General features: G+C 36.7%; 1 protein-coding gene across 1 annotated transcript; it reads right to left on the bottom strand.

Moving 5' to 3' along the window:
* Positions 1-6,279: 6,279 nt before the first annotated feature.
* Positions 6,280-6,831, bottom strand: LOC100021419 (interferon tau-2-like). The gene has a single exon (XM_001373549.2). The coding sequence runs from the start codon at positions 6,829-6,831 to the stop codon at positions 6,280-6,282; it is 552 nt and encodes a 183-aa protein (XP_001373586.2).
* Positions 6,832-17,576: the final 10,745 nt, after the last annotated feature.

Here is a 17,576-nt window from a genome sequence, read left to right as displayed (position 1 = left end):
AAAATTTTATTATTTGTAAAGAAGGGCAATGTTGTTTCCAACCCCTTTCCATACCCTAATTGATGCAGTCACAGAAGATAGTCCCACATGATGAAATTTCACTAGTAAACAAGATATTCTATTCTCTGATCTCTTTATAAGGTATGAATTTGTCTTTGTATCAGGAAAAGAACAATGTATTTGAGCAAGCAATGGCTTTGTCACAGCTCTATAAGTTTTCATGTCTAGGTCTTTAGTGAATAAATTTTGGAGTTTAAGAGCTATAAAACAGTTGTGGAGGAGACCCTTGTGCCTATACCAGACAGGGCAAGGAGGTAGTTGAGGTTTTCTTGCACCTGCATTCTCTTCTCTCTTCTCCCAACTCCTACTTTTGCCATCCACCTTATCATCACAGCTTCTGAACCAACAGAAAACACTTCATTCAATGGAGAGCAGAGATATAACTTCAGATAGATATGGATACAATGAGTCAGTCACCTAAGCAGGAAAGACATGTTGAAGAATAGGATCTCTGGCCACAGAAAAGGAGAAGATTCTGGGGACTCAGTTTAGCTCATTGCTCTTCAAAGATTCTCTGCCCAAGAGCAGCTATGACTTAGTGAGTGCTCTGTGAAGAAAGACAGGACATTTAGGCCCTGCAGTACCAGGGCTTGGGAATTTCCTTTTTCACAGGTAAAAATTACATGTGTTTCATTATTATTAAACTAATTTATTTTATTTATTATACTCATTATATATGCATATATATAGATATGTATTTCCAACTATATTCTAATCTAGTTCTGGCAGTTTCAGAGTCCACTGAGCCCCAGGGATGAGTGTTTGACACCTTATGATGTAAAGCATTTAGCACAGTGTTTGGGATATAATAGGAATTTAATGAATGTTTACTGAATTGAATTATTCCCTTCTCCTTCTCCTATATATGTTAGGTATACACACATATGTATTTATACCTGTGTTTATGTGCATATATACAAATAGATACAGGTAGATCTATCTGTATATATACATATAAAACACACACACACATATATGCACTGGATACTTTGCTTAAGTATTGAGTTCATATCCTTACTAGTTGTATGATACTGGGCAAAACACTTAAACTATCTCCACTTTACTTTCCTCCCTTGAAAAAGGGGTATATAAAGCACTTATCTTACAGGGTTGTAAGGATTAAATGAAATAATAGTTATAAAAGCACTTTGCGAACACTATCCACATTCAGAGGAAGAAACACCGAAGAAAAACAACTGCTTGATCACATGGGTTGATGGGGATGTGATTGGGGATGTAGACTCTTAAGAGATTACACTAGTGCAAATATCAATAATATGGAGATAGGTTTTGATCAATAACACATGTTAAACTCAGTGGAATTGCTCATTGGCTACGGGAGGGGTAGGAGAGAAGGGGGAAAAAACATGAATCTTGTAATCATGGAAAAATTTTCTTAATTAATTTTATTTAATGTTTCAATTAAAAAACACTTTGCAAACTTTAAAGCACTATATAAATGCTAGTCCAGTCCATTCATTGCCTGGCTCTTGGAGAGATGAAGCTCTGTCAAAGGGAATTCAATTTGTGCTAGACTGAACCTATGGGATTGCTTATATATATATATATATATATATATATATGCCATCCACTTTATCATCAGAGCTACTGAACCAATAGGAAACACTTCATTCAATGGAGAGCAGAGACATAACTTCAGATAGGTACAGATACAAATATACATATACATATACATATACATATACATATACATATACATATACATATACATATACATATACATATAAATTACTTAGATCCCCTCTAGGGGGCATGGTGAATAGAGTCCTGGCACTGGAGTCAGGTTAACCCAACTTCAAATTTGATCTCAGACTCTTACTGGCTGTGTGAACCTGGCCAAATTACTTAAGCTGTATCAACCTCAAATTCCTTCACCTGTAAAATGGGCATAATAATAGCACCTACCTCACAGACTTATTGATGGGATAAAATAAGAAAATGTGTGTAAAAAAATCTTAAAGTGCTATTGCATTTTAATAAAAATCCAAGATTTTGAATTTTTGTTCAAGAAGGATCTTCAAGGAAGAAGCTTGTTAACTCCTAAATCCAGAGAATGAACTGTTGCAGAAAGATGCCAGAAAACCCACACTACATCAAGAAGATCCAGAATGAACTTTTGGTGTAGTTGATTGAACTGAAGTTTGATTGAACATTCATTTATAAATGTACACTTTTATGCCAAGGGGACTGCCCCTAATTTGGCTTTCTGTCAATATGCCTAGCAAAACATTGGTTTTGCTTCCTTTTTTTTCTATTCCTCCCTAACTACTGTAATTTCCTTTTAGAAAATTGAATATTGTATACATTTGTAGTTTGAAGTGCTTTAGGACTACAAGATGATTATGGTAAATGATCAGTGGGGAGACTAGTCTCCCAATGATCATCAGGGGGGATTGTGAATCTTAAAACTACTCAGACTGTACCTTAGAAGATTTGATTAAGCTATCCCCCATTTTTAACAATGGAGGTACTTGATGAGGAATGTATTGAGAACTTTTAAAATTACTCCTCCCTACTCAGACAGTGCCTTAGGGGAAGATAAAGTTTCAAACTCCTGATTGAACAATGAAAAGTTCCTAACTCATACTTATAGTAAAGATAGAACCTTAAGCTAAGTCTATTTTTAGATCTAATACAAAAAGGTGCTAAGTACCTACCTAAGTAGGTATCTAAGTAACCTAAAGGTTAAATTAGTACATAAAAGGTCAAGCAACTTACAAAAGGCAAGCTTAACAAAAGAGGTGTGAAGTATTCAGTAGATTTAATCTAACCAGAGAAGGTGAGAACCAAAGAAGATGTGAACTAAGAATGGGCAGTCCTGGGAAAAAGCATCTACTGTGATTGGTAGATGTGAAAATTTAGGGGAGGTGACATAGGAGAAAATTTCTTTAAAAGGAGAAGTCAGTTCAGGTAATTCAGGTAGGATTGGAAGTCAGTTCGGGAGTCGTTGGAGTTTGGAGTTTTTTGGTTGGAAGTTAGTTGGAGTTGGAGTTCAGAGGTTTTGGAGCTTGCTTGAAGACAATCTTGTGGTGAGTGATAAAGACTGACTCACACTCCCTTAGGCTCAGGCCTAGGCCATTTGGCCTAGGCCCTTTCTCTATTTTCTCTTTCTCTCTCTCTCTCCTTCCCTTAATTCCTTCATTTATATTAATTAAAATCTCCATAAAACCCAGCTGACTTGGATATTTTCATATTTGGGAATTTTCCCATGGTGACCACTTAATTTTAGATTTTAAATCGTGATACTAAAAATTATCTTTACAGTTTGGCCAAAACCTTTACAGTTTTGGCAATTCACAGTCTTGGCAAACCACATTTTGCCAGTTACAATTTTGGCATCATCAACCTTCAAAGAAGCACTATTTGCCTACAGACCAATGCACAGATTCTTGTAAATTTAAGACAGTATACAAGATCCACATTATCCCTGCTTAAGAGTCAGGTGCCAAGGTTTCACAGAAGAGAGTAAGAAAGAGCATCAGAACACTATGGGCATACTGACCTAATCTCTTAATTGTGCCATTCTGGAAATCTCTCTCCTAGTCCCACTACTTGTTACTTAGGGAATCTTTTCCTATCTGCCTGACTCCTATAATGGAAAAAAGAAAGTCTTCCCTATCTGTAGCTCAAAACTAACTTTCGCATGTCTTGATAGCCCTGTAGGGCACCTTTTCACTTGGATGTAGGGACTGAGCTTAGTCAATGGGGATCAGGTAACACTCTACCCTGAATCTTGGGGCATCATTGATCCTTGCTTATTCATTGAACTCAAGAGCTTCATGGAATACTCCTTCCTGATAGACTTTAGGAGAGACACTCCATACAAGTGCCTGACTGTTGTCCTATGCAGAGGACCAGTAGGCAGTGGGGCCACATGACAAACATGGAGAAATTTGAGAGACCATCAGATCAACATTGATAGCATAGTTGCTTTAACCTACCTAGAGGAAACCTGAATTCTTTCTCCTTCCCTCAACCATCTTATACATATCCAAAATTTACAACTTGTGTCTCATGAAGGATTTTCGGGCTTTAATTTTTTACAGACAGCTTTCCCAATTATGTCACTGGCATGTGGTGGATCTCAAGGGAATGTTTTGGCTAATTCACACTTTCCCAAAGCATCTGGGTTTCTTTAGATGCCAAGTTGGTCAAAGCTAGTCCAAAGAGCAAAGGTTTTACAGTATTTTTGTCTTTCTTTGATGATGACATACACCTGTCATCACTAAGATCTTGTTCTTTAAAATGGCTTTTTGTCTTCCTTTTCTTCCATTCATGTAAAATCAGTCATAGAAACAGGTAATCTTGGCATCCCTGGATTTCAGACTGGCCAGGCATTGTTATTTTCAGGAAGCAAGAATATGTACCAATCGAGTTGGGGTGGAAATGGTGTGTACATTCTATCCAGAGTAAGAAATAGACTGATAACAATTTCTTCTTGGGTCTTTTACGAAACCCAGTCCATTCTTTCATCAACTTCTGTAATTCAACAGGAATCTCAAACCACCAATGGTCTCTTATACATCTCCAACTGGATAGATTTATCTTGGATAGCTAGGTGGTCAAGTGGATAAAATTTCAGACCTACAGAACTCTGGGTTCAAGTCTAGCCTCAGACAGTTACTAGCTATGTGACCCTGGGCAAATCATTTAACTCTATTTGCCTCAGTTCCTTATCTATAAAATGAGATGGAGAAGGAAATGGCAATCCACTCTAGTATCTTTCCCAAGAAAACCCTAAATGGGGTCATGAAGAAACAGAGAAGCTTGAAAAAGACACCACAAAAGAATAGATATCTTCAACTCAACATAGTCGGAAAAGAACCGCCCCCTTCTCTCCTCTGAACTCTGCTATTACTGCCAAAGACTGACCCAGGACTGCCATTTAGATATCATCTTTGACTTCTCACTTTTACTCACCTCACATTTCCAAGTTGTAGCTGTTTCATCCTTTCTATGTTCAGAGTCTCTTGCATATAGATTCCTTTCATTCACTTATATTGTCACTACCTTTACCCTCCTCTCTTTCAATAGCCTTCAGGTTGGTCTTCCCCCATTATTCCCCAGCCCCTCCTCCACTCAGCTATAAAAGTAATTGTCTTCAATTGCAAATCCGATCATGTTACCTTTCTCCTCTGAACAATGAACCCTAGTTGCTCCCTATTACCTTTAGGATCAAATACAGTCTTCTACCATTTAGAGACCTTTAAAACCTAAATTTCTTTTTTTTCTATGTAAAATATTCTGTATTCTTTTTAAAAAATTATTATTTTAAAACCTTACCTTTTACCTTAAAATCAATACTTGGTATTGATTCCAAGGCAGGAGAGTGGTAAAAACTAGGCAATGGGGGTTAAGTGACTTGACCAGAGTCACATCACCGGGAAGTGTTTGAGGACAGATTTGAAACCCAGGACCTCCCATTTTTAGGCCTGGTTCTCAAAGCACTAAGACACTTAACTGCCACATTCTTTTAATGTCAAATTCAAGGACTACCTTTTCCCAGAGGCCTCCGATGATTCTGTTAGCTAAAAGTGATCTCTGCAAATTTTACTAGAGCAATTTGTCTAGATTTCACCCTTGTCTCTCAGGCACTTAAAGTACTTACATCCTTCCTTTAGATTATAACTCCTCTGAGGGCAGTGACTATTATTTTGTACCTGATTATATTCACTGAGTAGCATAGTGTCTTGATCCTGATAGATATTTAATAAGTATTTATTGAATTGTATTTTTGTAATGACACTTCTCTGCACTATAGGGTATCAAGTCTGCTTTTTTCATATGAAATTTCTTAATCAAATAGTTTTAATAACAAAATAGATCTTTAAAAGAATGCATTTTATATGAGAAATATAATAATGAAGAGTAGGACCAACATAAATAATACAGACAGTTATATTTCCCCTTTGAACAATAAATATTAGCAATATTATTAGAATAAATAATAACAAATAAATAAAAGTAAAATATAAAATTTTCACCTAACAAGCTCAGATGATACTTTTCTGTATTCAAATTCCTTTTGTTTGATATATTTATAATATAATATAATATAATGGTGGCTTATATTGTTTTTAAATAATTCAGCAAATATAGATGTTTTCCGGTAGATACTAAAAAATCAACCTTTCTAATGATTGAATGTTTATTTTTGAGGAAGCAATTATTTGAGGAACTGAGAGTTTGTCTTCTTCCTTAGTCCCTGAATTTTCTTGAAAGTTTGCTTAAGAACAGAAAGCATCTCCTGATTTCCACTCGAGTGACCTCCCAGGCACAATGGCTGTATCCTTTTCCTTGCAGATACTGGCTTATTCCTTGGAAGTAGTTCTTCAGGGCCATCAGGGGGTTCTCTCTTCCCAAGGAGGGCTCATCTTGTTCTACATCCTGTGTAAGACAACGTTCCAACTGTTCTATCTGCTGATCCAGACCCATGAGCAGTTGCATGAGCTGGGTCTGATCCCAAGCAACAGGAGCAGCATTCTGGCTGAAGAGGGTGAACATCTGCTGGAGCATCTCATGGAAAATGATTATGGCATCTCCCCTCTGGAGCTTGTTGTCCTCCAGGGCTTCTTTTGGCAAGTTGAAGCTGGTCCTGTCCTTCAAACATGGTACCAGGGAAAATGTGCTCATCTGGTTCAGAAGTGAGAAGTCTTCCTGGAGGCCTTGTGTCAGATCACAGCCCAGGGAGCAGAAAGTGCTGGAGCAGAGCAACACCAGGGCAACTGGCAACAAGCTCCAGAAGGTCATCATGATACTGAGGATAGTTTGGGACTGGCTGAACTGAAAGACCAGTGAGCCTTTGTCTCAGCTTCTCAGATTATCTGGCCTCTAGGCAACTCTTTTAAATAGTGCTGAGAGTAATTTTCATTTCATTTCTTAGCATGAGATTTCCCTTGACTTTCTCTTTTCTTTTCCTTGCTTTACATATTCTTAGAAGATGTCATTAAAATCCCTTTTTGGTAATATTTTTAGAAATTCAGCCAAATTTAGCCTTAAAGAGAGTTTACATGAGTAGATGTGGTCAGCTATCTTTTTTCCCCCTTATCTTCTTGTATTTCACATATAGTCAGGTGTTAAGTGCTATAAGTGAAGTAATTCTTAGTTCTCCTTACTACTTCCATTGTCAATATCTGAATTTAGGCCTTTACATTTTGATTTCAATGACACTGTTCTTTTATTTTACTCCCTGGTCACTTATCCAGTAGTTCTATTGCTACTCGGAACAGAAATTATTTCCTGGAGGACTTAACCATTTCATTTCCAGGATTCTTACTTTGGGACCAAGAAATACTGATGGATAGTTGCCTCATGATTATCCACTCCATGTAGGCCTATATCCAGTAATATTTGACTTCATTGCCTTGTCATCTTTTTTATGAGCCATGTATATAAACTTCTTCTGCTCCATCTTTCCAAATCTATATTCATAATCAAATCACCTTTATAAATCCTTGTTCTTGGAAAGGGTGTGAGAATTTCTTTTCCTGTCTTCACTTGCTATCCCTATAATTTTCCAAATTAAAATACTCCCTCACTGGCCACCACTTTACCAAATGCATTTTTCATCTATTAGAATATAAAATACTAACTTAGAATCAGAAGACCCATTGGAGAATGTACTAGAATCTTTAACCAGACCCAATTAATTTTTCAAAAGAGGAATTATGTACCAGATGAACAGAAGGAATAAATAAATAAAGAACATGAATCAGTCATTACAATCTCAGAATAGAAATGAAAAAATTTAATGAGAAAATGAGGAAAAAGCAGGATAGGAAAGAAGGAAGGAAGGAACCATGGAGGGAAGAAATAAAACACAAATTTTAAAAGTTGAAAGGAGATATATGGAAGTCATCTTGTAATTATGAGAAGGGAATGAGATGGAAATAAGGGAATAAATAAAATCAACAGTTTAGTTTCATGTTTTTAAAAAGCCCCAAACTAGCCAAAGAGGTGATAATTAGTGAGGGAATTAGGTAGGATTTGGAAGCAAAACTGCTTCCAGGGTTGGGGTTGCATCAAAATAGTTTAAGGAAAACTAAACAGAGAAAAAATAATTAACTAAAATTGTTTTTAAAATCTTTAAAAAAAACATTGTTTTTGAAGATAATACTAAAGACACAAACGGAATAAAACATAAACTTAAATTTTATAACTTTACATTTGAGTTGACTAACAATCCAGTAAAATGAGTGGCAAAGTGGATAAGGAAACAACAGTTCTCAATTTGTTTTTACCAAATAGACATCTTAAAGAAACAAATCTCAATTAAAAAAAAAAGAAATAAATATGAATTAAATCTCAAAGAAAACACTGGTATTGATTGATTGAAAGGAGAATTCTATCAACATAAATCATAAGATATAAATTTATTGTCAATCTCTGACCCAGAACAGAGGAGCCAGGACCCTCAAACCAGAAGAAAAAACCAGGGAAGTTGATCATCAAATAGTATTGTTGTTGCCTTGTATAATATTCTCATAATTCTGTTTACCTTACTTTCCATTCTTGTAAGTCTTTCCAGGTTTTTGAGATTGTGTTATTTCTCATGACATGATAGTGTTCCATCACTCATGTACCACATCTTATACAGCATTTCCCCAATTGATGGACATCCTTTCCATTTCTAGTTTGTTACCACAAAAAGAGTTTTTAAAATATATATTTTTAGAGTAGATCCTTTTCTCATCTTTGATTTCTTTGGGATACAAACCTAATGGTGGTATTTCTGGGTCAAAGGGTATACACAGTTTATTAACTGGAATGATTCTTCCTGTCTGTTACTTGAAGGAGAACCAAGAGTCCCTTGAAGTGAGATGGATAAGAATACATCTTCAGTGGGTCAAGAACAAAATTTTATGAAATGAGATTGGGCTCTCTTGTTATTACTCCCTTTTGGAGACCCATTAGGGCAGGGACTTTCAATCCCATGCATTTCCCTTAGAGACTTGATAATATATGGGACACTCAGAGTGCTATTGGCATCCTATGGTAGAAATGAGCTTAATATTGCCACTGTCCTGGCAGAGTCCTGGTTTTTAGAAGAGGTTTTAGATGGACTCATCACAGAACTGACACGAGGACCAAAGTTTTGCTCTTACCTTCTTCCTATAATTGCTCAAGTCATGATTCTTTTGTTCCTGAATTTAGTTCAGAATTCAGTTGGTCTGTAATGGGTTAAAGTTTAGAAATCCATCTTTCCTGCCTTGAGCTTTTTTCCTAACCTTGAGGACTGGGTGTGAAAGAAGAGTAGTTATTGGGCTGGCATTGTTATCATTCAGGCATGTCTGCTTTGTGCTCCAAAAGTCTGGGCCATTATCTTGCACCTGAACTTCAACAATGAGCTTTTCTTAAATCCTGTAAGAAAAGGGGAGTTCATGGCTAGCACCAGTCACCATATTTCTAACCGATCATATTGGTCCCTGCACTTCAAATATGAAAACTAATCATTTTGTATTTAATCCCATGATGTCATTTACGCTGCTCTCCAAATTCCTCTCTCTCTTCCTCTTAATAGAATTTAGCTTAAATGTCTCTATGCTGTAATGGCTGTTGGACACTTGCAGTGTCATGATGCACATCTCCTGGTCCTATCTAATTAAGGTCCTAATTTATAGATTTTGACTCCTCTGATTTATTTATTCTGAGTCAGAGATATGCCTTAATTAGACCCTGACCTTCCCTGCTTTATTTCCTCTGAGTTGGGGGTTCTGGGTCAGAGATTGACAATACAAACAGTCTACATTTGTATGACTTTAAAGGGTGATTGTGTTTGGTTGTGCTAATTTTCCATTCTCTTCAAACTCCAGATTCCCCTTGGGCTATCTTTCTAGCTCCTAGGTACAGTTCTTTTCTTTACTTCACATCCTGGCTCTGTATTTTCTTTTCAGTTACTTAGCTCATCTTAACTGAATTTCCTCCCCTTAATCAGAGAGAGAGGAGAAATCATTCTCTATTTCTATTTTCAATTCAGTTTACTTTTGGTTTCTTATATCATTTTGACCTTTGAGGAATTTTTGATAAGGAGAAAATAAAATTCTGCTGTTTTAAAAATTCCAAACAAACTTTGCTTACATTTATATCTATCCCTTTTCTTCATTTGAAAAACCTCAAGAAGGAACAGAAATTGCCCCCAAGAAAGTAAGTCAGCTTTTTACCATTAAGGAGCAAATAAAAAACAGATGCTGATTTTAAGAAATCTAGTCACCTAAGAACAAATCAAAGGTTTGTTTTCCATCACTGACTTTGAAAACTGTGTACCAGATTTCCTTGAATTTTCAGAGGAAGGCTCCAGAAAAAATGAGGGGACTGAGAACATAATAGGATATCTTTAATAATTACAATGCAGCAAAAATAGTCAAATAAAATAAACATATCAAAGTCAGATATAAAAATTTTCAAGACAGGCTTTGGAAATTGTTCAATCCAATCCTCCCATTTTATACATCAGAAAAGTAAAGCAAAAAAAGGTCAAGTCAGATCATTTTTGGTAAAGCTGAGACTACAGTTCAGTTCTTCCAGCACTGAATCTATTAGTATATTACATCATCATCTCTTAGTTCAAAATGAGGAAAAGTGAAAGCCTTTATGTTAAAAGAAGAAAAGGCATTTCCCCCCTTTCTATACTTTCTCTGTTCCTCTCCACTCAATCATTAACTGAAAAGTCCATAAAAAGGTGGATAGTGAGCAAGTTTTAGTCAGTAAATCATAAAGGATAAAAAGTTCATCTTTATTTGATAATACCATCTCCCCATGAATCTGACAGCTCCTTACTGCTCACATGTGCCTGTAGCTCTGAGCTTAACTGTATAATCATCAACTGTGAATGACTTAACTATTATCAGCAAGGCAAGGATCCAGGACAACTCCAAAGAATCCAAAATGACAAAAAGGGCTCTTCAGCATAGAAGGAACAGGTGGAATGTGAATGCAGATGGAAGCATATCAAGTTGAGGGTAAATGATAAGCCACAAAAAGTTAGGGTAATGTCTATCCCACACATGCGAAGACTTCCCCCAGTAAGATGGATAGATGAGAAAAATTTACTCCATTGGCCTTAAAAGTGGCCGAAGCAGAATTTATGGAGTGCTTAGACCTTGGTTACATATGGAAGATGCCAAGATCATCTTACACGCTTACCTAACAAGGTCATCTTTTTTATATAAAATCCCATTTTATTTTTAAACCCTTACATTCTGTCTTATTCTAAGTTCTAAGAGAACTGAAACAAGGGCTAGGCAATCAGGATTGAGTGACTTGCTTAAGGTCACACAACTAGTAAGTGCCTGAGGCCAGATTTGAATGCAGGCCAATCAGCTTGACTTTTATCTTACCACTGGACTTTGATGACTCTGTAAATGAGAATGAGGCTGATAACTTTGTGAAACTCCACCTCGCTTAAATCGAATTCAAACACAAGTGGAGACATCACTCTGTCATGTCATTGGTCCTCTTTGAAAATGAAGGACAAAGATGTAAAAGGGAGGGTTTCATGAATTACTTGAAAAACTCCTAAAATAAACTATAAATATTCTCTGCTTTTTTTTTGTTTGTTTTTTGATTTCCCAGGCATGTAATACTTAAGTTACTTTCCCATACACAAGTCACTCAAATCTTCTCATCCAGTTTGACCCTTGGGTACGTATATATTCTCCTCTTTAGGCACACTCAATGTTCTGGGGGTCAAATAATAGTAATTGGCATTTATATGATATTTTACATGTGTCATTTCATTTGATTCTTATTGCAGCAACCCTAAGAGATTAACGACTCTTACTATCTCTGTGTTCTAGATGAGCAAACTAAGGTTGAAAGAGGTTAAAAGAATTGTCTGGGCAGTACATGTCTGAGGCAAGATTCTAACCCAAGGTTCTCTGACTCCAAGTCCAGCATGTTACTCTGTTAACCTAGTTGCATTCTAGATTTCGTAATATATTATGAATTCCAGAGGAGGAAACAGGCTTTCCATCAGTGACCCTTCATTCTTGCTCTAGTAAAGTCCACCTATTTTTCTGGTCATGTACAGCACTTCCCTGGTGAGATGTTGATATCTACTCATTCCTCATCATGTCAATCTTCTTAAACCTTTGGGTGTTAAACTTTATTTCTTTGGACATTATTGCATTCAGTCATGTCAAATAGCACCAGTAATACTGATGTTAGAAGAAATGTGCCTTTGTTTTAGGGGGAAAAACCTTGAGATCATTAAAATAACTGGCCCAGTTCTCAAAGAGTGTGCAGTCCAAGTTCCTCCTTTTCTTTTCACTTTTTTACTGGAGCTTATTATCTGCCTTTAGCATCTCTCCAAATTATATAGCTTGTCCCCAAAGAACTGAGCTTAGACCTTGTATACTGATGGATCAGCACTATGAGTACTCCATCAACTTTATATCATTATATATAATACTGTACAAAAGACATTTTTCTTATTTTCTCCTGTGTGGTTATATAAGCTGAACTCTAATAATAATCAATCTTGTTTAGAAGGCTTTGTAACACTCCATCATGTACACCAACCCAGTTTGTAATATTAACATGGAAGAAATATTAAAAAGCTTTTGATACCAGTAAGTCAGATGACATGCTAGAATAGGACGAAAAGAGCTTCGATACGTTGTGCTCTCCAACAGGCAGTGTTGGTGCACTGGAAAGAATCTTGTTTTAGGAATTAAGAGACCTTTGTTGAGTCATGGCTAGCCACTTGATCATGGGAAAAAAATTTCATCTCTTTCTGCCTCATAGTTTTCAATTAGAAAATAAGGAACCTGGACTAGATAACTTTGAAGGTTCCTGCTAAGCTCTGAAATTCTCTGTTTTTAAGTTGGTTAATTTGCTGCCTCCTTTTCTTATTATTGTGGTGGAACTTGGCATAGATGGTAACTCATCCAGGACTCCTTTTTTTTTTTTTAAATATATTTTATTTGATCATTTCCAAGCATTATTCATTAAAGACATAGATCATTTTCTTTTCCTCCCCCCCACCCCCCATAGCCGACGCGTAAATCCACTGGGCATTAGATGTTTTCTTGATTTGAACCCATTGCTTTGTTGATAATATTTGCATTAGAGTGTTCATTTAGAGTCTATCCTCTGTCATGTCCCCTCAACCTCTGTATTCAGGCAGTTGCTTTTCCTCGGTGTTTCCACTCCCATAGTTTATCCTTTGCTTATGAATGGTGTTTTTTTCTCCTGGATCCCTGCAAATTGTTCAGGGACATTACACCGCCATTAATGGAGAAGTCCATTACGTTCGATTATACCACAGTGTATTAGTCTCTGTGTACAATGTTCTCCTGGTTCTGCTCCTCTCGCTCTGCATCACTTCCTGGAGGTTGTTCCAGTCTCCATGGAACTCCTCCACTTTGTTATTCCTTTTAGCACAATAGTATTCCATCACCAACATATACCACAGTTTGTTCAGCCATTCCCCAATTGATGGGCATCCCCTCATTTTCCAGTTTTTGGCCACCACAAAGAGCGCAGCTATGAATATTTTTGTACAAGTCTTTTTGTCCATTATCTCTTTGGGGTACAGACCCAGCAGTGCTATGGCTGGATCTTTTGTCGCCCTTTGGGCATAGTTCCAAATTGCCCTCCAGAATGGTTGGATCAGTTCACAACTCCACCAGCAATGAATTAATGTCCCTACTCTGCCACATCCCCTCCAGCATTCATTACTTTCCTTTGCTGTTATGTTAGCCAATCTGCTAGGTGTGAGGTGATACCTCAGAGTTGTTTTTATTTGCATCTCTCTGATTATAAGAGATTTAGAACACTTCTTCATGTGCTTGTTAATAGTTTTGATTTCTTTATCTGAGAACTGCCTATCCATGTCCCTTGCCCATTTATCAATTGGAGAATGGCTTGATTTTTTGTACAATTGATTTAGCTCTTTATAAATATGAGTAATTAAACCTTTGTCAGAGGTTTCTATGAAGATTTTTTCCCAATTTGTTGTTTCCCTTCTGATTTTAGTTACATTGGTTTTATTTGTACAAAAGCTTTTTAGTTTGATGTAGTCAAAATTATTTATTTTACATTTTGTGATTCTTTCTATGTCTTGCTTGGTTTTGAAGCCTTTCCCCTCCCAAAGGTCTGACATGTATACTATTCTGTGTTTACCCAATTTACTTATGGTTTCCTTCTTTATGTTTAAGTCACTCACCCATTTTGAATTTATCTTGGTGTAGGGTGTGAGGTGTTGATCTATTCCTAGTCTCTCCCACACTGTCTTCCAATTTTCCCAGCAGTTTTTGTTGAATAGTGGATTTTTGTCCCAAAAGCTGGGATCTTTGGGTTTATCATATACTGTCTTGCTGAGGTCACTTTCCCCCAGTCTATTCCACTGATCTTCCTTTCTGTTTCTTAGCCAGTACCAAATTGTTTTGATGACTGCTGCTTTGTAATATAGTTTAAGGTCAGGGACTGCAAGGCCCCCATCATATATGTTTTTTTTCATTATTTCCCTGGATATCCTTGATCTTTTGTTCTTCCAAATGAAATTTGTTATGGTTTTTTCTAAATCAGTGAAGAAGTATTTTGGTAGTTCAATGGGTATGGCACTAAATAGATAAATAAGTTTGGGTAGGATGGTCATTTTTATTATATTGGCTCATCCTATCCATGAGCAGTTAATGTTTTTCCATTTGCTCAAGTCTAGTTTTAGTTGTGTGGCGAGTGTTTTGTAGTTGTTTTCATATAGTTCCTGTGTTTGTCTCAGGAGATAGATTTCTAGGTATTTTATTTTGTCTAAGGTGATTTTGAATGGGATTTCTCTTTCTAGTTCTTGCTGCTGAGCTGTGTTGGAGATATATAGAAAAGCTGATGATTTATGTGGGTTTATTTTGTATCCTGCAACTTTGCTAAAGTTGTTGATTACCAGGACTCCTTTTTAAGAATTTTCATGTATGCTCTTTGATGAAATCTTTTTCATTGATAACTCATATGTTGAAGGCACTCCTCTGGTTCTTTTATTATTTATTGATATACTGTAATACTCAAACTCACTTTAAAAAAATATATTTGGATATCATTAAACTATTTATTTACTTCCTTTTCAGCCTTAAATGTTCTTAATGAGACATGTAGCCTACTCATGCTCAATAAGCCTCATGCAGTTTGAGCCTTCTGATCAAAAAAATCTCCTTGAGATCACTGAAAATGCTGTGCATTTCCCCCAAAATGATCTCCCTAGATCTTTTCCTTCTATTCTGTGGACTCAGCTCATTGTTCATTTGCAATACGTACAAGATAAATGTTCAGTGAGACTAACTCAGTGGGCTATCTTTCCAATTGTGTGTCATGATCTGGCAACTGATACCTCAGAAGTATCTTTTGCTCTTCCTTCTGATTAGATAACTTTCAAGGCTGTGTCAAGGAAGCTCATCCCCTCCCCTTCCTGAGTAACTTTACCTGTCTATCAAACATTCCTGACATATCACAGTTGCACCAGGGTTGCATCAGTGTATGTTCTGTATGTCAATAAAAGTTAAGGTTTGGGGCAGAATTGTACCATCCCTACTTCCAACCTTTTCCCTGTCCTCCTTCCTACCCACCTTACTGTGACCCCTCTAGACCTCACCCACCCTATTCCTCTCCACACCCCCTTTCCTCTCCATCCCACTCAAAACCCCTCCCCCATTCCTCTCCACCCCTCCCTGATCTTTTCCCTCTACCTCCCCACCTGCTGACCAGCTCCATTCCACCACCCCATCCCCTTCTCCTACCAGCCTCATTGCAACCCACTACATTGAACTCCAGAATACAGGCCAAGCAGCAGTTGCCACAGATGATTCAAATAAAGGACTTCTCCCTCTAAGAGTTGACCATACATATAACAGATGTGGAGATTTAGTAAACATTAGACATCATACACCTTTTTCTCCACAGGACATTGAGAGATTCAAAGAAAAACACCTTCATATGAAGCTGATCCTGTGGTGGTGATAGATAAGTTTGAAAGCATTTTTCACACATATAATCCCACATAGCTTGATGTAGAAGATTTACTCCAGGCCTTGCTAACAGAAAGGGAAAGGAATAAGATTCTTTCTCTTGTTAATCAGGCCCAAGGAGAGGGAACATTTCATTGGCCAACTGAAGATCCCAAATGGGACCCAAATTCAGAGCAAGATTACTTACAACTGTGCCAGGCTAGAAATGCATTGATAAAAGCTATGAGAGCATGTTCTGATAGGCCTGGTACATGAACTAAATGTGAAAATCTTAAGCAAGAAGATAGTGAAAATCCCACCCAATTTATGGATAGACTTATCAAGCTGGAAAGAAGATATATTGAGCTTGATATGGATAGGGAACGGGACCTTAGACAAATCAGAATGCAATTTCTGAAAAACAGTTGTAAGGTAGTTAAGAATTATTTTATGATCTAGCTGTCCAAATTAGCCTACTATGGACCTTGAAGAATGGAAAAGAGTGGTGGTTTATGCTTTTGAGGGACATAAGGAAAAGGAGAAAGAGAACACTGATTTAGTGGAAGCATTAAAAAAGGAAATAAAGGAATTGACTTCTAAACAGAGTGAGAAGGATAAGGAGAATGCTACTTTAGTAGAGACATTGAGGAAGGAAATAAAAGAATTATCTGAAATAGTTGTAAAGTCAAAGCAAGGAAAGATCAGAGTTCCCTTACAAGAATCCACAAAACAACCACTAACATGTTATTTTTGTGAGAAAATTGGTAATGTGATTATGAATTGTAAGAAGAGGAATCAGGTAAATAGGAATGGAAGTTTCAGAAATAGTTATATTAATAGGAGGAATAGTTGTTCCAATGAAACTAATCAAAACTCACACTCAAATACCTGTACTCAATGTGGGAACTCCCCTCAGCATGGGAGACACCAGAGGTGTGGACAAAGGGATTGTGATGAATGATAGTACTTGGGAAGGGAAGGAAACACAAAGAGTCTGGAAGTGAATTTTTAAGCCTTTTCAGACCTCATTGCTTTATTTATGTTAACTGTTGCAGTTTGTTCCCCTCCCCAGAATGAGAAGTCTCTGTAACTCTATTCTAAATACAAGATGTATGTAACGTACTGATAACCACTTTACAAGTTATCAAAATTGAAATATTAGGTTACACTGTTTTTCTATATTTGTAACTCCCCTATGACTATGCTTGTACTGTAGAAGAATATCATTGTAAAAGCCCAGAAGCAGCATTTTGTTCCTTTTTTGCCTTTGTTAATTGTCACACAGAGCTAATGGATGAACTATACCAAATTGGTTTCAACCTGTAGACAAGTTTTGGAGAATTTACTTGTCTAATGATTTAAATTGATTTTAATGAGTCTTCAGAAGTGATTTTCAGATATCTGGGAGTATCCCTACCTCTGATCATTCATTTGCAAGCCTCTTGAGTTGTTTGTAACAAGAGGTAAGGGTCTATTTGTAGCTGAAGGCTACATTGCTGTATTTTCCCATCTCTGTATTTATTATAAATGTAATGGATGACACATATCTGAAATGATTTT

This window comes from Monodelphis domestica, chromosome 7 (genome assembly GCF_027887165.1).
Source record: "Monodelphis domestica isolate mMonDom1 chromosome 7, mMonDom1.pri, whole genome shotgun sequence".
In the NCBI taxonomy this organism is placed as follows: domain Eukaryota; kingdom Metazoa; phylum Chordata; class Mammalia; order Didelphimorphia; family Didelphidae; genus Monodelphis; species Monodelphis domestica.
The sequence above is the reverse complement of the archived record's forward strand: the minus strand, read 5'-3'. Positions and strand labels throughout refer to the sequence as shown.

Excerpts from the sequence above, each read along its gene's own strand:
- LOC100021419 (XM_001373549.2), bottom strand. The coding sequence starts at position 6,831 with ATGACCTTCTGGAGCTTGTTGCCAGTTGCCCTGGTGTTGCTCTGCTCC.